The 22,757-nt window shown below is 41.9% G+C and overlaps 1 protein-coding gene across 2 annotated transcripts in view; it reads right to left on the bottom strand.

Annotated features, from left to right (window-relative positions):
* Nucleotides 1-1,234: 1,234 nt before the first annotated feature.
* RSU1 (Ras suppressor protein 1) overlaps nucleotides 1,235-22,757 on the bottom strand; it is a 118,992-nt gene continuing 97,469 nt past the window's right edge. For both annotated transcript variants that reach the window (XM_068934663.1, XM_068934664.1), the window contains exon 9: nucleotides 1,235-1,715. In XM_068934663.1, coding sequence (XP_068790764.1) covers nucleotides 1,613-1,715 — 103 coding nt within the window. In that variant the 3' untranslated portion in view covers nucleotides 1,235-1,612. The remainder of the gene's footprint in view (nucleotides 1,716-22,757) is intronic.

Here is a 22,757-nt window from a genome sequence, read left to right as displayed (position 1 = left end):
TGTTTCAATTGGACCTGTTCCCCTAGATCACTTAAGAGCTTTGGAAAATCCTAGCTAGAGCTTGTAATAGCTAGAATTGACTGTTGCTAACAAGTCTAACATTTTTACTGTCTTCCGTCAGCATATCAAGACTGCCTCATTCTTCGGAAGTACTAACGACCACTTAAAAATGTGTTTAAAGCTTGACGCCAACTTCCTATCCCTGCCTGCCAATTCAAAAATCTGTTACAAAATATATGTCAATACATTTATTCTCAGACTGAGGCAACCGTTTATTGCTTAGGTATCGCTGTAACCCTAAATCCAATGGGAAGGCTGGGGGTAATAAGAAAGTCTTTAGATACAAAATGGGCTTTTACAGAATGTATCATTTCTGGCAGGAGATATTTAAACCTTTTATTTAACACAGCACACCTGCTTCAGCAGTCTGGGCATGTTTCCTGGCTTGCTGTCTGGACGATATCAGAAAGTCAGCAATAGGTTGCTCAGGTATGAAATTCATGAAAGCGGCTATCAGGGGGCGGGAAGGTCCTGCCACGAGCAATCGAGTTGTAAATACCTGTTCTTGTTCCGTGAGTTTCCTGGTTAACTTTTGCCCTGCTAAGCCTGAAACTATTTGGAAATCACTGCATGTATGTAGTTTTGTTTTTTTTCCCACTGATGAGACCTGAAGCTACTTCAGATGTTATGCAATTGGCTGTTTAATCGCCTCACAACTGCAGCTTCTGAGCTTGGTTGTGGTACAGGCTTTGTACAGATAAATATAGAACCTGTGGCATTTTCAAAAGCCATTTGGAACAGTTCTTCAATTCAAGCATTTTCATGATAGATACATTATATTATTTGGGTTTTCTGCTTAAAAAAATCACTTAAAAATTGGCAGAAATAACATTTTCTTCAAATAAGAAAGTTCTCTTTCCCCAAATTGAGGCTGGCAGTTGGCAGCTCTTTACACAGATACAGTTTTTTTTCCCTCTCTCCCTTCCCTTACTCCCCAATTTAAAAAAAAAACCTTCAGGGCAAAAAAGCAAAAAACAGCAACGTGAAAAAGAAATGGAAACTGATTAAAATTTTTCACTCCTTGAACAGCATGTTTCACATTTTAACTAACTTGTATCAGATAAAATGCTACCAGACTCCTACAAAAGAAATTAACACATGGCAGGAAATCGGACACATACATTCCTCAAGAAAATCACTTTTCAGGAGTCCTACTCAAGAAAGCAAAACATGATACAAATACAGACCTTTATTAAAATCATTTGCAATATTATATGAAAATTACTGTAGTATAATATAGGTGCAGAAAAAAATCGGATATTAACAGAACATGTGATACATGTGAACAGAGGATATTAATATACATATAAATAGAAAAGCTAAAATGTATTTGACAGTGATCTATTAAATGGCTACAGGAATGTGATCATAATTAGGAGAATATGTAATTTTGTATTCTTTAAGCAATATCTTATGAAGCAGTATACATGGTAAATTGCTTTTACCTATAGACTCTGCTTTCTTATAATATGAGTAACAGGAGCTACGTAGGAATATTGTAGGCACATGCAAAAAAGTTTAAAAGACATAAAAACAGGCTCAAGCCAGTGACTTATTTGTTCTTGGCTGTCAGAGGTTTACGACTGATCTTCTTTGACTTGTCGTTATTCTTCTTTGGAGGTTCTGGGTTTGCCTGCATGTGTCTGCCATAAAGACTGTAAGGAAGTGAGACAAAGAACATTTGTGATACAATCATTAACCATGAGCTTTTAATCTAGGGCATGCTTAAACAATGCATCTGGTTAGCAGAAGTCAAAAAAAAGGAGGGTCATTATACTTCTTTTGTCTCAATACACTGAATTTACTATTAGACCTCATGCTGCAGTCCATAATATTCATTTTCTGTGACTTACCAGGAGAGCAGCACTGCGAAGAAGAGGCCTTTGGAGCAGCAAAGGAGCAGTTTTGCCTTCGGAAACCAGCAACCTTTGTTCCACGGTTATGGAATTAAGGCTTAGAAGGCTGCAAGTACGTGTATTCAAGTTGACAATGACAAAAATTGGGTTGAACTGGAGAGATAGAGTGCCCACTTACAGCAAAGTGAGCATCATCCCTAACCAGAAAACCCAAGGGCTTGATAATGTGACAGAGAGCAATGGTGTCACAGCCTTCTCTGCTGCTCACACATGATTGATAGTAGTGAGACAGCTACCAACACATCAATGCCACATTAGTAAGTACCACTGATTAAATGTTGACAAAGTATCCTACAATTAAGATGGCTAGCATTCACAGCAAAGCTAAATAGACTACATGGCTGAGAGGATCTAGCTAAATATCACACAGTAATTAATAGATAATTTATGAGTAATCCTGAGTAAACTAAATTAAAAACCTTCCCAAAATAAACACATCTCAAACTTAACTTTCTGTATCGACATAAAGTATTTTTTGAAGACGTACTTTGCGGGGGTGTCAATGTAGCTACAAAGGAACGGAGCTGAGTGTTGCTTCTGCTCGCTCAGCTGTATAAACACTAGGAATGTTGCCACACTACTGAAATCCCTCCGAAAGTTGTCCCTCTACTCGTACCTCAGCCGCCTTCTGCTGGGTGTCCGCTCCAACCCCATACTAGACTGTTGCCAACAAAGTTGGACATTAACTTTTAAAAACTGAAAGGAATTTTGCTACTGAAAAAGCTAACAGCACCATTTCCCCCAAGAGTCTTCTACGACAGACACTCCACCTTTCAGTGACGGGATTTGTCAGGAAACAGGACAGGTCTAGGGGTTTGTGGTCGAGAAGCTCTGAGATTCTTCCTAGAATTGCCTTTTGGCAGGTCAAAACCTGGTGCGGTAGCTGTCAGCACGGCCGCCACAGAACCCAGGTCCTGCATTTTCATGCGTTTCTGGCATACAGAAGGTCCTACTACTCGTAAAAGATCTATAATGGTCCATTACACATGCTTGCACTTATACTCTCCCCCTCTGAAATTCATGTACAAGGAAGAAGGACCAGATACAGATCATTTTCCTGTTTTGCTTAGTTCTGCCCTGACAGAATTTGTTACTCATTACATGTTGTTGCTTATCCAGACAGTATGACCATTTTGCAGTGGTATTAACCTGAGTGAAGAAAGTCCATCTCTATGCAGAAATAAACTGACTCTTAGGTACAGCTAGGTGTTTCTAATTAATCTACCCTAGCAATGCCTACAGCCCAAAGCCTCGCTCCCAGTACACAGGCTGAGCACACAGGAGAGATGCTTTAGGTTATAAACAGTGGTATTTTTAGTCCTAAGAAAAGGCAGACCTGGCTTAGGGATGCTGATGAGAACATTTCTGGCCTCCCTGCTGCTTGTAATCTCAGCTGGCGAGAAGATCTTGCAGCCCTGCCCACAAATCCACAAGTCCCTAGGTGCAAGCCCTGTGGCACAGAGGCTGTATGAATCCCTGCATAATTTTCCAAATGCTGCTCCACCTCTTGGCTTGCTTCTGCTACAAGGAGGTTACTGATATGCAAGGGGGAAGGATAATTTGCTGCAACAAAGAAATGAGTTTCCCTCAGTAAGGCAGAACAACATGGCGTACCCACCAGGCCCTGTGTATTGTTGGAGCTCTGCACCTTAGTGGGGACGGGCACCTTAGTTCTCTGCTCTAATGACCTGAAAGATGGTTTCCTACACCGGAGGTGACAGTCTGCCATAACAGAGCTGAAGCTTGAAGAACCTTGCTGTGATCAACATGTGACCAAAAATGCAGGGACGAGTGTCAGCCCCTTTTACTTTGCAGGTTGAAACTAATTTCACTAGCAGAGGATTGTCCCTGCTTCTTCTACAGGGCCTGGTGGACTACTCAGGCACCAGGTCCACTGCCAACTGTATGCAAGAGATACTGAACAAGGTTTCAAATCAACACAGACGCTCAGCCACGTGGCATGGCTGTGCAGGGGCTATATATGTCACAGAGGGAGAGATTTTAGCTAAGACATACTGATGTCAGGAGGCTGAAACCTACCAACAACTACTCTGGGCTTTGCTGTGCTGCAACTGGATGATACTTCATCCCTTGAGTTCCTGGATGCCAATGAGGGATTAGAGCTTCTTGCAGAGTCAAGTGGAGAGGAAGCACTCATTTTTCACTCCCTCAGCATCATGCCGCTGAACAGGCCACTGTGAAGGTGCACTGCTCCCAAAACAGCCTTGCTCAAGGAAAATACAACTGTAAACTAAGATATTGTTTCACCTTGCTGAAATTTTATGTACAGCATCACCTACTGTCAACAAGGAATCAGATCCCATTTCCTGGCCACGCAGAGAGCCCTGAACCTCTGTTATAACTGCATGCTGACTATTAGCTGGAACACACATATGTTTTTCTCTTCATTAGAGAAACAGCCCCAACAGCATAAGGCTATACTTTATCCCAAGTACCTGGTAAGTGTACTAATCAAATATCCATCCTAATGGAAGGGGTTAAGTGAGTTGAGGGAGGGAAGGTAGGGAAGGAGATGTTTTGGAATCAGGAAATCATACCATTGTTGATGAGCACAGAAATATTTCAGCTATCATTCAAGGAGGCTGCCTCATCAGAAACCAGTTCAAGGCGGAAAAAGTCAGGGGACAAAGCATCTTGTTCTCAACTATATGCAACTGAGCGTTTGAACCACTGTCAGTAATAATTTTATAATGCTGAGAAGTTAGCAGCTGAGAAGTGGAAATACGTACTGAAATGCGTGTAGTTAAATACTACATTAATATTCAAGTTACTTTTGGTTTTGGAGAAACAGCATTACCTTGTAGTAGAACGTGAGGTTTTTCACATAACAAGGAAGTCGCCATTTTGGGACTTCAAGTACTGAATTAACAGCAAATTCACATACCCGAGCACTAAAGAACTGAGTGCATGGGAGCAGAAGTTCCTTGTCACCGTGCTGTGCCTTCACCTTGCTGCTGCCCCACAGCTCCTTCTCCCCATTAGCGCCCACATGCAGAGGACTAGAATAGCCTTAGCGCTTTCCACGTGTTACACCAGAGTTTTTGCTTAGGTTGGCTTAAGCTACACTTTTTTGCTTTGGGAACTCTGTATCAATTTCTGCTCAGATGACACCTCTGGTATTAATTCTGTCTCTTATTTTCTGCTTTCTCAGGGCGAATTTTCAAGTTTGTGGACTGGCAGAGTTCAGATTAGTGATCTTCTCCTGAGATAGAAGGGTGTGGTGGGAATTCTATTGATTATATGGATGCTTTTGAAGTGGAGAAACTGAATATTGACCCCTTTAAATAAACTCTGAAATTCTGGCAAAGTCTATTTGGGCTTTTGACTCTGAAATGATATTCAGCAACCACTGCATGTGCTAAGCAGTAAAAATTCCAATTGACCTATAAGTATTTTTGGTAGCAGTTTTTCTTTAATATTTGCTACTTACGATGTTCACTAATGTCAGTGCTCCAGCAATTTTCCCCCACGCATGCAAATATTATGTTAATACTAGTAGTAGATCTGCATAAGTTGCAGATATCTGCAGCACTCTGACATTCTTTTTATCTGTTCTCACGTACAACCACTTCTATTGGCATATGCACTCAAAACTTCATCCAGAAAAGTAATTATGGGGTTTGAAATAAACAATTGGAATGTATCTGCTTAGGTTTCTCTGGCAAAGTTTCAAGTAAGTTTCAGCTGCACATTGCTATCTTAGCTGAAGATAAATGCTTTACAATCTATCACAGTAGTCTGCTACGCAAAGAGCAAGGATCAGACGTATTTAGATTATATAAGCCTTCACAGACAGGGACTCTCGCTCTTGTGTTTGCACACATCAAATATGAGAAGACATATGGTGTCACAACAACATTTAAATACAATAATGACTATGAAAATGCCTCTGGGACAGAATTTGCCTTCTGTTACACTAGGGAAAAGGGAAATCACGATTTTCAGTGAACTTGTAGTACAACAACAGACACCATTTTTATAGCTCCCAAGGGAAAAAACAACAACAGAAAAACAAAAAAAGAAAAGGTAACTGAACTGATGCTTATGAAGCATCAGTTAACTATCAGAATTACAGGAGGACCTAAAACCCTTTGAAATGCAGTTTATATACCCAGTTCTTAAGGATTTTGATCCCTATTGGAAAGGACATGGCTAGAGAAACTCTAGTTTGCAAGTCACCGCCTGTCTGCCCAGCTGTAGTAACTCACTGTGTACATGCTCTTGGTCTGCCATCACTGAGAGGTAAAACATCGCAGGCTGACGCACTGGCACGCCTTCCTCGGCAGTGGAGGTCAGCTTAAAACACGGACAGAGACAGTTTCACAGCCCAGCTGACGGATGGTAATTTACCAAGGGATGGCACCTTGATATATTTGTTTGCATGACTGGACCCTCAGCAAAGGCATATGGTCTTGACAAACAGAGAAAAGAATATCAAGGCTGATAGTGCCTACTCTTTTTAGGCCAGATGTGCGAGATGAGTTCTGATAACGTGTACGTGGCCGGCACCTTTACACTCGGTATTTCGGAACATCACCTCTTCATGGGGATGTTATAGCTCTGCGGAGACTGCTGCACATAACTCTCAGGCAAAAGCCTAGCCTGAGGAGTAACATCTGGAATGCAAATAAATATTTCATGTCTTTGCAGTTTGCAACACTCAGAAACTAGTCATTATAACCACAGCTCACAAATTGCTGAGCCCTTGCAAACTTAGTAGCTATCGTATTGTAGGCAGCCTTCTCACTATGTCAAGTTAAACGGGAAATTAAATGCAGGACTGAAAATGCAGAAAACCCTCAGACAGAGATTTCCAGTTGCTTTTATTCCTCATATATATTTTTCAAAGTAAACATTTAACAAAAATCTCTTGAGAACACCAATGTTTCTTTGTATGCAAACAAAAACATAAACGTAAACAAAATCTCATGTATTCTCGATCTGCCCCACTGGAGGTAACAAATGAGAGTGCTAAGGCTGCTGCAGCACAACTAACGATATCAAGTGAGAAAGATGCTCATTAAACTTCATCAATCTGTCTCCTTTAATGACGCTTTTACTTAATAAAAATTCCCTGAGTAGTTGCAAGGATATTAAGCAAGGTCTTTGGTTATGTATTAGGGGTCTAAGCTGTCACTAGCAAGCATGCAGTTCAGGAGGGGCATTCCCAAGAGGAAACAGTGAATACAGCTTTCTTGTAATAAATTCAGAGAGAATCAATAACTACAGCCTGCTACGTTACTTAAGCATTTAAGAAGTAGGTGATCCTTCTAAATTAAACTGTGAATTGCTAAATGTTGCAATTTACAGTATAAGCTCAGGCACGCAGCCTTGTAATTTGAAAGTATACAGTCTTGCTCCTAAAATCTTTGAATTTAAAAAAGAACCACAGACAAAATTCTGAAATTTAAAAAGATATTTTAAAAAATCACCTTCAGTACCATTTTATCCAAAATTTTCTCCCTTGTATAACATAAATTGTATACAACTGTAAAGTGCAGCTAAAGGCTACATATTTTCAGAAATAAAAAGAGCAAACTAGTGTAAAAATTTAAAAAACACTGCTAAATAAATAAACCAGTAGTTTTAGCCACTTTCGATCTTTCACCACACTGCTTGGACCTTGCAGAACAGTGTTTGTAGAACCCTGTTTGATGCACATCATTGTTTTTTCTTGAGTTTAAGCATTCTGAAGAAGTATTTCAAGGATCAGCCATAAGGAATGTGCTACCCTTTCCTTTTATTTCTGTGACAGAACTATAGGGTGACTATGCAGAATAGAAAGGACAGGCACAGTTAAACACAATCCTGGCGAGATACTCTCTTCAGGTATGTACCATAATATGAAAGACAAACCTGAAAGACTCCAGTGCTGTTTGGTTTTTCAAAATCTAAAGTCTGGATTTAGCCAGGTATGCAAAGCTCACACCCAACTTAAAACACAAGTATTTTCAGTGACCTTAATAGGACGGCTTCCAGGCCCGCCTGCTCGATCAGGGTAGGGGAAAGGCTAAATCAGTAATGATGGTTTGTCTGTATTAGTTAAAATTCACAAGCACTTACTTCAAGGTTCTTTCACCCAGGCAGTTTTTGCATAGATTACTGCCGTTTCAGTATCTCGTCTAAGCAACCAAGACCGGCCTTTTCCTCTGCCGGAGGTGCTAGTTTGTTAGTTCCTCCTACCACGCCCTCCCAGGAAGGAGGCAGACACGGGGGTTCAATTTGCTGATAGTGGGCCAGTCAAGAGAAAACAGGGGTTAAAATTATTTTGCAAGTGGTATATTATTTTGGTAGTTTATCAATAATTTATTCTTCTTCTTTTCAATATAAGTTGGATGATTTAAATTAATAGAAACATTACCTTGGCAAGTGTTACAAAATATCTGGTTTCCTCACACGCTCGTATGGCAAGCTGCAGTTTTTGGATTCTTAATAGGAGGGATGAACAGACGAGAGTGACTCATTTTATTCAGCTAATTTTTTGCCCCTTGTTTGCGAGTGCTCTGAGAGCAGATGGCAGTAGTGTCAGAGATGTTCATCATCTGAAAGTCTCAGCAAATTTCTTCAAAAAAAATCAGCTTTGGCCTGTAATCTGTTTGTGTACCAGCTCATTCTTCACATTCAGAAATTCAGGCAATGCTGACTGGTTAAACAGCTCAGGTGCTGGGGTTTCTGCCTGTCTGCTACCTCATAAGAGTATGTGCGTGGGCTACTAAAGCTGCAGTTCTCACACGCTGTAAGGCTGGTCCAATATTCTTAGGTTTATAATGTTATGTCTCCCTCTGTTCCCCCTCTCACTCAGGTACCCCTAATAGTTTAGAAAGCCTCTATACCCCAAAGCCGAGCCCCCAAGACACTCCTGAGTGTAACAACCTGCGATATTTTCCCTTCCTTCCACCTGCCCCAATAATCTTCATAACCCAACGTCTCCTGCCCTTCCTGCAAATCTTTTCTAAGAGATTCACTGCATCCCTAGGCAGAGCACTGGAAATCCCAGTGCTTCCAGGGACATCTTCATGCTACCTTTACCCACAGAGATGGCCCACAGGGTAACTACTCATCTCTTCCCAGCACAGGTTGTTTGGCCCTAGCTGGGGAACCTCAGCTCTCCAGGGACCAGGAGCATGATGCTGCTCAGGACGCTGCAGTGATCTCCTTATCCCCCAGTCCAGTCCAGCTTGGACCACACACGTGTGCAGAAGGAAATACTGATGAGGAGGAAGCAGCCTGTGCCACGCTCATTGGCTGTTACCACGCTTGTCCTTATTAATAAATATTACATGCTTAACATGGCTGCCAGAGCAAGAGCTTCAGGAAGTGAACGACAGAGGACAGTGGGAGAGAGAAAAAAAGGGTGCTGGATTTTCTGGGGTCTACTCCCAAATCCTTCACATATTAAAAATTTGAAAGGAAGCACATCCTTCCCAATGTAAGAATCACGGCATTAAGTTACAGGCTAAAATAGGCCACCCTGACATAGTCTTGGTTTAGCTCTTGCTTGTAGTTTCACATTTCGGAGCCCAAGTCAGACTAAAGGGATGGGATGCAGGATAGCGGTGAGCTAGATGTCCAAGCCCGTGTTGTTACAGTCAGTGGAGATCTGATTAACACAGTCAGTGGAGTAGAGAGAGCTTACTGGCTTATCAAATATAAGTGTGTGCTGTGAGATGCTTAGCTGCTTTCTAGATTCCGTTATAGATTTCCCCTGACAACAACTGGGAGTGCATACCTAGCTCACATGCTGACACTCACATTTAGATGTTTTAGAATGCTAGATGATGTCCACCCAGAGAAACCACTCCTTCTCTGTTCCCTCTTTTGCACATACTTGCAAAGCTGTTAGCTACATTACGTTATACATGCGTCTGAGTCATATAGTCCAGCACTGACTTCCTATGAATTCCTTTTTAAAAACACTCCAAGTGTCAATAAGCAAAAACAGTATTCTGCCAACATTGTCCCAGGGTTCACTATCTCAGTTACCACGTAGAATGTGCTCCTCCAGAACAAGCCCATTCACCCCATATGTCTCTCGGTCACCAGAGCTGTCAGTCTTTTCACTTCACCTTTCAATTCCACGCGATTTCCTTCTGTCAGATCCCCAAAGCCAGTCTCTCCCCTTTACGTTTGCTGTGCCACATACTGCTGATTGCCTGCAGAAGAGGAAGAATCAGTCTCGCCTTGCCCTGTTTCTTACACTCTTTCCCTAAAGGTTACTGTCAGAGACAGGCCCTGACCAGATGGACCTCTGGCCTGAGCTTAGGTGCTCCCTGCGGTGCTCCTCACCATAGCATCATCAGTCCTGCCAGGACAGTTCAGCAGCCCAAACGGCAGTCAAGTGAATGCCGTCCAGCTAGACATATAAGGAGGTGGTAGGTCTCTCTCTCAGGGGAGGAATATGTGTTTGTGAGGATATTTAAGCGGAGGCAATTATGATTTACAAACATCTGCTCTCCTATAGAGTTGGCAAGTGCTGGATGATTTTAATTCTGCCAGACATGTCAGCTCTTAAAATGGTTAATTTAATTCCCACTTCTTTGAACTCACTATCCTGCATGTTAAGGACAACTACATTTTTTTCCCAAAAAGGAACTCCAAGTAGGTGCTAGGCAGCTCTTTAATTAATATACAGTAATAAAAGAAAGCCATCTCTTGATATTCTCAGAGGCCAGCAGCCTTTTGAAACAGGTACTTTAAATGAGAGGCTTGTTAGGGGAGCACAGCTGGATGCTCATAAAAACCTAGCAAAAAAAGGTCTTTAAGGGAAAAAGTACAGGCCAAGATTTGCAAAACTGGCTAATGACTTTGCACATTCAACTTAAAAGAGCTTACAAGAAATGTGGCTTTTGACAGATAGGTTTTTGAAAGCACATGCTGTATTGGCACCTGTCTTCTGAAAATCACAGACCTATCTAATACATAGGGAGTTGGGCACTGAAAATCTCGGCTCCAATACAAAGCCACAAAAACATACAAAGGGGACCTCCACGTAACTGTCACAAAGATGAAAAGAAGAGGATGCACTCGCATCTTTAAAAACAGAGAGAAACCTAAATTAAGATTCCATGTAGGGCATCTATCAGGTTGATTAAATAACCCCCACCAGTCCCAGAATAACACGAAGGCAGCCTGAGAGAACCAAGAAAAACATGATTTCATTTGTGCACCTGTATAGAGTCCTAACAAACTACCTCAGTTACGACATATGTCTTATCTGGGACTCATATCTTTAACTGCATCCAGGAGGGGTGATCTCCCTGCTCACACCACATTTAAAACAGATCAGCGAGCAGTTCAGTCTAAGGCTGCACTCCCTCCATCAGTTGCAGTCATGGAGAAACTTCCTAAGTCAAAACTTGAAGTCCTTCCTGCTAAAAATTTACTGAGACTTCAATGGAAACTAAGGTATTTTTGCCCTTGTCTACTTTTCACAAATCAAACAGTACTTTCCCACTACGACCAGAAAGAACAAAGTAGTGCCAGAAATGGGAATCATCTGCAAACCTGAGGGCTGAGGTATCCACTAGAACAAATGACAGCCTCCACCTAATAAATGAAAAGGAATTAAGAGCTGCAGCATCTGCATGAACAGGCTCAACGTCTTTAGCAAAAGCCACCACAGGTGGCTGCAGAGTAAAATGTATGATTGAGAAGACGACTGTTCAAGTGAGAAAGAAGTATGTTCTGTTTACCTGAAGTCATCTGTATCATCACAACTTTTGTCTTTATGCATTTCTAACTCCATGAGCATGTAGTGATAAATCACCTCATACCATTTCAGTGAAATATGTTAGTGGAACTGTATTCAGAGCCACTGATCTGAGAACAGGCACACCTGCCTGCTCTCAAACCAACCCTGGAGGGGCAGTGAACATGGTACAGAAAACATACCGGCATGCAGCACAGTCTCATCTTCCTTGGGCAAACTTGAGACTTGAAGACTTCCTGAATCTTCTTCATTCTTACGTTATTTTAATGCTGTTGTTCACACAGTCTTCTAGACTTAAGTAAACCAGCGCTCACTTTCCCTTCAGAATGCCACACTGAGGGACTCAATGCTTAGTTCAATTCCCTTATAGAATCTTTATTATTGATTACTTCATGCATTTTGCTGCGCATCTAACACTAAAAAGAAAAGGAAAACAGAGGGTAAAAATAGCTAAATGCAAACCAAGGAACTTCCTTTAAGTTATTCTATGGTTGGCAGGTATGTATTTCTTTCCCAGTAACTAGACAAAATGTACCAATAAAATGTACAGAGCAGGGACTCTGGGGAAATACTGATACACACAGTCGTCTTTTTTTTTTTTTAACAAATACTGAAGTGTCACAGTTAATCTAAGCCTGCTCTGCTGAACACAGAGAATGGATGATTACATTGATAGCAGTAGGGCAGTATTTGGGTACTGCAATTCTCCATGCGCAGGGTTTGCAGGGCTGCCCTGCTCCGCTGGGTTGGCTCACCCGCCTCTCCCAAGGTATCTGCCTTTGTCACCGCTACAGGCTGAAGGGCTGTCTGCCCGATGGCTACTCAAAACAGACACAAAGGCTGAACAGCAATGAGGGATACAGTAAGAGGGCGGGGACCCAAGCAACCTAACCCCCTCAGTCAGCCCCTCCTGAGACCATCAAAGGTGAACGATGAAGCCCTTGTCCCTGTTGCACAACCCATGAAGGTGATTTAACAAAAGAAACTCTTTCTGGAGCACTATGCAAAGCTGTGGGACCACTGCGTAAAAGGGGTACAGGACTTCTTATGGGATGCTTACAGGGAGTTTGGGGATTGAGCAAGAGTATTTGAGGATTATACAGGACTTCTTACAGGATGTTTAGAAGTAGGGCCAAAAGAGGGGAACGGCAGGAATCAAGGCAGATGGGGGAGAAAAAGTGCAGGAAAATGGAGAGAAGGGGAGGAATAAATGAGGCCAGTCATGTGTGAGCAGGAGAATGAATGGTCAGCACACTTGCTTGGCCAAGCCTCATCACCTCCAGGCTGTCCTACTTTCTTATTAAACTCTACTTTTAACTATTTCCTGTGCAAGCGTGCTTTCTACTTTGAGAGCGTGTGTGTGCAATCCACCAGTGAATCCAGCGATCCACTGCCAGACCAGCCGGTCAGTAGGAGCAGAGTGCTGGATATTGGAGAGATTGGGTCTGGGGGCCTGGGAACGGAGAGACTAATGCTTTGGGAGCCAGATACCTGAGGGACCACTGAAACGGTGTTTTCCCCAAGCACCGATCCACAGGAACGGGGTCAGGCTGTTTGTGCTCTCTGTGTTTATGCGGATGCCTGCCCTCCTGCCATGCTAATCTGTTGGTGGTTGGCGGTGTTTGCATAGTATTTGTGTATATGCGTGTTTGGAATTTGTGCTCAGCCTTGCTACCAGCTGGACGTGGGAACAGGGCTAAGGAGCAGCTGCTCACTGCGGCCAGCCCAGGAGGGAGGAGTCCCCAGCTCCTTCACTCCACTGGATTTGGAGCGAAGGGGATTTGGCTCCCCTTACTAATAGGAGAAGAGGTGAAATTAAAAAAAACTCATCTCATCTTCTTGACAGAGTCGTAAAAGGTTAACAGGACTGTAAAGGGTGCAACTACAAAGGATCACTCTATTACCGTGCCTGAAGTCCTGCATATCATAGACCATCACATTTCGCTCAGTTACCTGAGTTAGCTGTGTCTGATTCATGTGTGATCTACCTTCCAGAAAGGTTGTTCCAGGGGAACCTTCTTGGATTAAATTTTTAAACTTGTGTAACAGGTTAATGCAAAGATTGAATTTTGCCATCTTCCTTGTGAAATCTCTTCCTGGTTCCCAGATACAGCCCTTTCAACTACTCCCAATCATTGGCTCAAACATTCCAGATGCTCTGATGAGGTGTCCTCAGATAGGCCCACGTATGTGTCAAGGAGTGAGGAGATCCAGAATGAATTTCAAAGGTATTTTCACAGTTCATATTAAAACGTTGGGATTTTGAAAGCTACAGATCATTATGGAGAGAGGTATTAGGTTGAGAGACACATAGGCTTTCCACTTATACACATTTACTATGGCAGACCAAGGATGGTCACACAGATACCATCCAATAAAATGGAGCAAAGCATTCACTGCATTTTCTAGTCAATTTTGAACAAAGCATCACACCATTCACATTTGGCAACCAACTACTGTGTTAAGTAAACCTTTGGTGTTTTTCCATGGCTGTTACAATGCAGAAAAAGCTGCTTAGAATCTTTTCAGGGGGGACTTATGTTATGTGGCAGCCAATAATCTTTATGGTAACACTGCAATGAAAATGTCGCTTACTGTAATGAGCACAGATCATAAGTTAAGCCCCCAGCTACCTTTCTATTATTTTTCATTACACTCTTTCCAGGTTTGTTATGTTTCAGGAGTACTCAGGGAATTACACCACTAGGTTCACTAGTCAGCTCTTCGTTACTCAGACCATACTGAAACTGAGCAATCAGCAAACTGAACCAGCCCCGAGGTAATACAAGACACTAACATTTGTTTGAATATTTACCTTTTTTTTTTTTTAGCTTGCCCTCTTTCTTAAAGCTCTGTTCTGAAAACAAACTTGTCTACAGTTGGAGGTGGTTCTGAAACAACAGGAAAATCTCTTCGTGCAATTAAGACTTTGAGAGAAGGCCTGGACTTTCTTTTGTCTCCCAGAAACAAACCCTAACGTACTCACTTTTGCAGTATTTTTCCTAGATTTTTGTGCTAGACGAGCTGGGTGAGGCAAGAAGTCTCACTCGCTAGGTGAATCCTTTCCACTCTAAGAGGAAAGGACCACTCTATTGCAGAGCTTTACATTTCTTCCTTCCCCCAAAGCAAAATGATGATCACCCCTTTGGAGAGCAGCAGTTCCACCTTTCTGCCCATTTAAAAAACCTTCTTTAGAAATATCAGCAATGGATGTAAAAGAGTAAGCTCTGATGTCATCTAATCTGCATGATTCGCTAAGTTCCTTTCAATCTGCTTCAAGGCCCACAGAGCGCGGAATGCAAAATTGTTTGGAAAAAAAGACTTCCTTCTCCCTCAATGTCCATTAAGATGAAACGGCAATATATGTTCAGCCTGATTCTAGCGCAATAAAATGCACAGAAGTTTTCCTTCTAGTTTCAGTGGTTGCAAGGTTTTGCTTTAATTGTCAAGCAGTCTGTGTTTGACAACTGAAAACTGAACAGTGTACGCAGCACAAGAAAGGCTTTCCTCTGAGATGGTCTCATTGCAGTTGTCTTGGAAATCACCTGAATTTCTTATTTTAGCTCTCTACTGAACAGAGCTAACTTGGAAAGTGCAAAGATCCCTAGATTACTCATGGCTAAGAATTACAACAGAGGTTTCATAATAGTTTGTCTTGTCATTAGCATTAGTAACTGAGGCATTGCGTGGAAACTGGGCAAAAACAAACAACTCGTTATGATGGCAGTCAAGCAGCATGTTTTTCAGTATTTAAATCATCTAGGCATGGTCACTATCATGAAGCTTTTCCACACCCACAGGCAAACTGCACTGGCGGTATAGTATTGGGGCACAAACCCCAAACTAAAAACAACATATTAACATCATCGAGGCTGGCTGTGAACAGTGGAGTGAAAATGATGCCTTCTCATCAACTTTTTTTTTTTTTTTTTAAAGAGCTAGGGCCAATGATTCAGCCTGCAAATTTCTTTATGCATGCATTAACCAAAATAGTTTCTCTTACAAGGTGAGCCATGCATACCAACATGAACTGTTTTTGCTGAACATTTTTTTGATGCAGGTAGGCAGTACTCACATCCTAAATTGTTGGTGCCTACGTGAGCGCTTCAGTTACAGGAACAAACACAGAACTTTTACTTAAAAGGATAGGAACTAGTTTTCTCAGTCATCAGACATTTGCATAAGGCACCCATGGGAGCCTTAAAGAATGATGCAACATACAGATGTTTCCCTATGCTTCTGGGCAAGCAGAAAAAGAACATGGCTTGGAAACAATTTACACTGAATCAGTCTTAAGTGCCACAGTACCAATGAAGGCAGAAAGAGCACGACAACAGGGAGTTGGCCCCCAAGCTGCAGTCTTGGGTGACAACCATATGACACCCATTGTATGTCTTCTTAAAAACACATGTCAAACACGTTGCACAGAGGGCAAACACAATCCTTTGATTGACAATGGTCTTCACAGGCTACTAACGTGTTTGCCAAATCCCACCCTATGCACGCCAGGTAGCCAACAGCTACCCCCTTACTTGTGAAACCATCTCAGTGTTCCCTGAGCTTGTGGCATGGAGGAGATTTATGAGAAATCCCAGTGGAGGAGGGGGAAGAAGGAAACTAGAAAAAGAATTGTCAACAGCTCTCTGTCCCTGAGAAAGTACTTCATTAGCCTGTCAACTGCAGTGTCTAAGAGATACATTTATTGATAACTCACTGCCAATTGATTCAACATCTATATAAAGCTCTTTTCATGCAATGAACATGCTGACTCACGTGATCATGAGATCTGTAGAGAATTAATAGCCTTACTAAACCCCAGGTTGCTCTCATTTCTAAACAAAATGAAATCAGAAGTGGTAAAATCCCACCAACATTTTAGCAGCTATATCATACCACATTTATAGTCCACAGCACAACGTTTTAAAATGAGACTCATTTTTGATACACTTCATAGCTGGAGTATGAACTCATAGTGAATAAAAATCCTGATACAAAACACTGTTTTCCACTTCAAGGACAATTTGAGCTTATAGGATTACTTCTGAACTACAGGCAGTCTGCATCTTCTAGTCTCTAGTCTAGAGTACAGAAGTACTCGGTGATATTAGGGTTTAGCAGTTCAAAATGCCAACCAACTACTCTGTGCGGTTAGCTACCACAATCTTTCCATAGGTTAGGATTCTCCTGGGAATGGCTATTTGATCCTGCAGTAACTTCAACGACTGGCAATCGCCTTACTGTGCCAGCAGCATTCCGCCAGTGTGCACTCTCCAATCCTTGCTTGCTTGCTTTGTCTACCTGTTTTATCACTTCATGATAAGGCAGCATCAAAGACAGCAGGAGTAACCTATTCTGGCACCTCCATCTGGCACTATATATCAGACTAGTGCTGCTCTGGTGGATTAGTTTCAAATCCCTGGTGGCAGATCAGAGGCAGCAATAATAACCACAAATCAATCCCTCTTTAAGGCTTAAAACATCTTCTCCGTTACACAAGATGCCTGATTTCTTCACCTCCCCAGAGCCCTTATAAATACCGACTGCTAGACACGATAGCGCTATGCAGATACTCATGCACTGGAAATCTGGCACCTTGTTCACTATCGCTTTCTTCTTTTCACTGACAAACAAAATCCGTAGCATCAGTAGAGAGGGGTTCATGTCGATTCATCACTTGATTCTCTGAAAGCTGGAAAGCTGCTTGGTTCCAAAGTGAGGGACAAACAGAAAAGATGGCTCACTTCCCTCAGTCTCATCTCAGGTACTTGAATTTCCAGCACCCACTTCTGAGATGGTACTGTATTTTCACTCAAGGAGGCTAACTACTGTCAGCTCACGGCTCAAAATCAGCGATTATAAACAGTGCTTTAAGCTGACCAATGCATGCTTTCCATCATCATCAGATGTAACACTAGCCAGGCAGCTGCACCATGGACAGCTTGGTTTCTAATGATGTTTCCAGGTAGTTTACCCACCTGATTAGTATGTGCACTAGAAAATAGGACTGAGAAGAAAGGGGATTTACCAGGTTCTAGATGCGCATAGATGCTCCAGTATGGGAGATTTCACAAAGACTGTGATTAGACTCTTGAGATTACACTTGAATTTTTGATGCTTACATGTTCGGTCTTAGCTTTAAGGCTACAGGGATTACATTATGACTCAATGGACGGATATTAGCTCTCTCCCTGACTATGGCTTTACTGTCAAAATGAGATTTTTACTTCAGGAAAAGCAGCTTCTGTTTGTTCCCTCTCCGTAACATCTTCATAGATACAAAGACAAAACTCTATTTACCATGAAGTAGCTAGCTACCAGGCACTACCCTAGGACCGATCTCACCCAGATAAATTGTGGTAAAAAATATCTGTGCCTCACATTTTACCGTAGAGCATCCATCATTATGTAAAAGATACACCTGCATGGGCAGTGAAGACAAACTCTTCTCCTTATCTTTCTTTAAGTTTTTCAGTTCTTGTAACTTGCAGTTCGAAGTATGTCCCCGAAAAAACTGCAACATCATCTAGAACAGAAATAGTTCAACATTCCTACATTCTTTCTTAAAATATACACGGGGATAAATAGTGAAAACTATACTTGCTTACAGATCTTCTGAAATCCACAAGAGAACTATATCAATTAAAGGCAAACACCATAAAACCTAATATTATATACTAGTACTGTTTGCAAAGGACAGAAAGACCTACTATTTCAGGGATGCCACATGAGGACCCAAAGAACATTTGGTTCTGAAACTTGTTTTTAATACAAATGCATAGTACTTAGACCCTCATTTTTTAAGCATTCCATTATTAAGGTACAGTTCCACTCAACCGATTGTTTATCACTGATAAATTTTTTACTACACACATGAAACTAGGACTTTGTCTCAACATATGGACAATGTGGATAGTACATATTGCTCATAGCTGCACATAATTTTAAGAAGAACTGTAACTGTACTATTTCTAGATATTTTAAAAACTATGACAAAGATGCATGCTACTGAAGAAAAATGGCAAAACTATAAAAAGCAACATGTATTTGAGTCAATCAAGTATAAAGAGCATAATTTTTTTCTTATAGCATGATTCTTTTTACATGCTAGGATAATTAGAAAGTCAAAAAGATTATCCAAAGATCAAGAAAAGAAGATCACCCTCCTCACCCCTCTCACTGTGCTTAGAAAAATATCCTAAAAAGGAAAAAATTCGACACAAGCAGTTTCTAAAGCAGTTTAATAAACCTCAGGGAAGGCCCTGGTGTTGAATTTGCCTTTCAGGTAGTATCTAAAGCACTGCTACTAAAGCAATACAATAAAGTTTATGAACTTGTCTTTACTGCTACATAATTTATCTTTGAGAAATGATGCTATGGCGAACAACTGCTCTCCATGACTCTCTTTGGGGCTTCAGTGTACTGCAATTTTTATCACAGTAAGTAAACTCGATCAAGATTGAACACCAAACTGAAATATGCATCACAATAGTTTTTTATTTAATGAAAGATATTTAATTGAAAAGTTAAACACCACTAAAATCAAGTAAGTGCTTTTTACAGTCTACATCACCTTCCCAACTAAAATCTTTTTGAGATAATTTACACTGAAAATCAAAAGAATCAAAATCCCAAACCACTCCAAGAGTGCCTTTCCTTTACCTTTCTGTTCAGGAAATTATCTCTGTTTTTTACTGTTTTATTAGTTTCCTGCCTTAGGAAAAGTAAATATATCCCTACATAGCAAAACAAACACCTGCCATTTCAAAATAAACTTCACAAATATCCAGCAGCCAAAACCAAAGGCATACTGTCTTCACTTCTTCACCTGGTCTAGTGGTCATGGAATAATTTCCTCAGACCACTTTCCAGTGCTGTAGTGCTACTGCTCTAGAGAACTGATCCTTTATTTTTGGAGTGTGGGCTTTCTGTCAGATTAGCCAGCTAATAAAACTAATCTTGCAGCTGCATGGTCACTAGATCTACTGCGACAAAGGCATGGGAACCCCTCGCCACAGGAGGAAGGTAAAGGAAGCAATGTGGATCAATCCATTTTTGTAAAAAAAAAAAAAAAAAAAAAAAAAAAAGATACATTAAATGATATGAAGCAGAAGGTGAAACTACACAGAGGGGATGCACGTATGTTGTTGCGGAGAAAACTTGATTACTCAAAGCCGACAAACACATGCAAATCTTGTACAAAGACCGCTGAGGAATCTGCACAATGGAAAAGAGGCTCAGAACAACAGTCAGCCAGAACTTCTTGTCAAAGAGGTATTAGATCAGTCTGTAAAACGGTTTCATAAGAAAACCAGTAGATATTCAGCATAGCCTGGAAAAAACAATTGCACTGAGGGACTGAAGGCCTAAGAGTACAGTAGAGTAGTTTTCATCCTTAGATCTTATGATTGTTGACTGAGTGGCATTTCTCCGTGCATTTGTCTGTAGTAAGCTAATTTCAGAATACTGGATTAATAGATGAATTCTAGCATTTCAGGGAATGTTCTAGGCAATAGGCAATATCATATTGATTTTGGTGAAAGTAAGAAAATGAAAGGGGAAAGGTATATATACATATGTACACAGATTCCCTGGCTTTGTGACCTCTTGCACTCAGTTAGCAGATTCAGCTGTGTCAGCCATCCAAGCCTACGGGTAATAGTCTGTAGATCAAAAAGCCAGTGGATGGCAGCCCTCCTCTTTGCCAGCGTATCCCTCCTTTCCCCGTGTATCCTTACAGCAATTGCTCCCAGCACAGCTTAGAAACGGTGACACTCAGAGCAAAATAGCTCAGGGACAAGAAGAAAGTCAGAGCTAGGGAAAGAATGGAAGAGAGGAAGGAAGATCTACGAGGGGAAGGGAGGCGTGGAGAGACATACAAAGCTTCATCTATGGAAAAGCAGCTCACATTGGCATGGGAAAAAGAGGGCAACACTGGTATATTATCAGGGACCTCGACAGGCTGGAGAGATGGGCAGAGAGGAACCTCCTGAAGTTCAACAAAGTGTAAAGTCCTGCACCTAGGGAAGAATAATCCTATGCACAAGGACAGGCTGGGGGTTGACCTGCTGGAAAGCAGCTCTGCAGAGAAGGACCTGGGAGTTCAACAAGCTGATCGTGAGCCAGCAATATGCCCTTGTGGCCAAGGCGGCCAAGGGTATCCTGGGCTGCGTTAGAAAGAACACTGCCAGCAGGTCGAGGGAGGTGATCCTCCCCCTCTCCTCAGCCCTGGGGAGGTCACACTTGGAGTACTGTGTCCAGTTCTGGGCTCCCCAGTACGAGAGACATGGAGCTTCTGCAGCAAGTCCAGTGGAGGGCAACTAAGATGATGAAGGGACCGGAGCATATCCTGTATGAGGAAAAGCTGAGAGAGCTGGGCCTGCTCACCCTGGATAAGAGACGACACAGAGGGGATCTATCAAGGTGTATAAGTATCTGAAGGGAGGGTGTCTAGAGGCTGGGGCCAGACTCTTCTCAGTGGTGCCCAGCAATAGGACTAGAGGCAACGGGTGCAAACAGTGTTCCAGCACTGGAATAGCTTGCCCCGAGAGGTTGTGGTGTTTCCTTTCTTGGAGATATTCAAAAGCCATCTGGACCCGATCCTGGGCAATGTGCTCTAGGTGATGCTGCTTGAGCAGGGCGGTTGGACTAGATGATCTCCAGAGGTCCCTTCGAACCTCCACCATTCTGTGATTCTGTGAATACACAGGCAACCCTTACCAAGTTAAAAAAGGGAGCATGGAGTGAATGAAGAAATGAATGAGCATCCAGACCACGTGAATTTAGGGAACCGTTATGGGACAGAACAGAAGAACGTGGGGGCCCTTGACTGATGCAAGGAGCATATCCTGCAGGTGCTATGCAGCTCCTCTCTAGTCTATGTTTTTCACTACCACAATTCAAGACCAAATACTTTCAGCATGAGCACAGACTACAGCAGACCCTTCCCCATTTAAACATACATGGTGCTTGTCACTTCTTCATATCCATCTTTCAACCACATTAGCACTGCTAATGAAAAAATAAATGTTGCAAAAGGCAAGTATTAACACAGCCAATGTCAGGGACATTAATTTTAAAAATCCTATTTACTTTGCATCAGGGTAGTCATACATCTTGATCTTGAGCAGTTCTTAGCCTTGTCCAGATTCTGATTCCATGTTATAGAGGCAAATATCCTGACTCTTCCTGCCTATGATTCATTCACTTGACATTTTTAATAATGTACCCACTTGATGGGCCTCACGTATTTAGTAAAAGACAATAATTCTTATTAAAGCAAAAATGAGTTTTTTAGTGCAAATCCTCGATGGTGACTTATTGTGAAGTACAGATTCACAGTACAATTCAAGCTGTTTGCTGACCAACTTCTTGGCAATTTGCTGCATTGAGGAGCTAAGTTACCTGGCTCCAAACATGACAGTTGGCCTCATGTTTTGTGAGAAATATGCAGCTCCATGCTGAGAGCAGGTGGGTTCCCAAGCTCTGGGATAAGCATTCAGTGCAGCGAGCTGCTGACAAGTATCGCCCAGTGTCTGGCTTTGAAGACCCATGTTACGTTCCAGCGGCATAGATGTAGTACAGCAACAGAGAGGCTTGCGCAGGTAACTTGCACTATTAATGTGCTCCCCTGACACAAACCCATGACAGCTGACAACTCTGCAACAGCCTCAACTCAAGAGAAAAAACTACAGAGAGCACAAAACTTTTACCTAAGCACAAGGAAGAAGGCGGACCATGGTTACTCCTCATGCTTTTCCTAAGCGACCAATAGAAATAAGCAGCTAGTGTGGGAAAGCGCATGCAACCTCTGGGATACTAGGTTGGTGCTTTCACATAGCACAGTGGACCTGAAAGTTCTCTTCATAGAAGGAACTGCCAGAATTAAACCCAGTGTTTCCAGGAACAAGAGAGAACGCAGAGGTAATTACCCTGTCAGGAATTGTGCCAACAGATAACTTGGGAATGACCTGTGAATGGGAACACAAAGTGGGTATATTTTCAGACTGAGGGCACCACCTCTCCATTCATTTGAGCAATGACTGCAGTTACTA

Source organism: Struthio camelus, chromosome 2 (genome assembly GCF_040807025.1).
Source record: "Struthio camelus isolate bStrCam1 chromosome 2, bStrCam1.hap1, whole genome shotgun sequence".
NCBI classification, from domain to species: Eukaryota; Metazoa; Chordata; class Aves; order Struthioniformes; family Struthionidae; genus Struthio; species Struthio camelus.
Note: the sequence above shows the minus strand (reverse complement) of the source record. Positions and strands in the feature narration are given on the sequence as shown.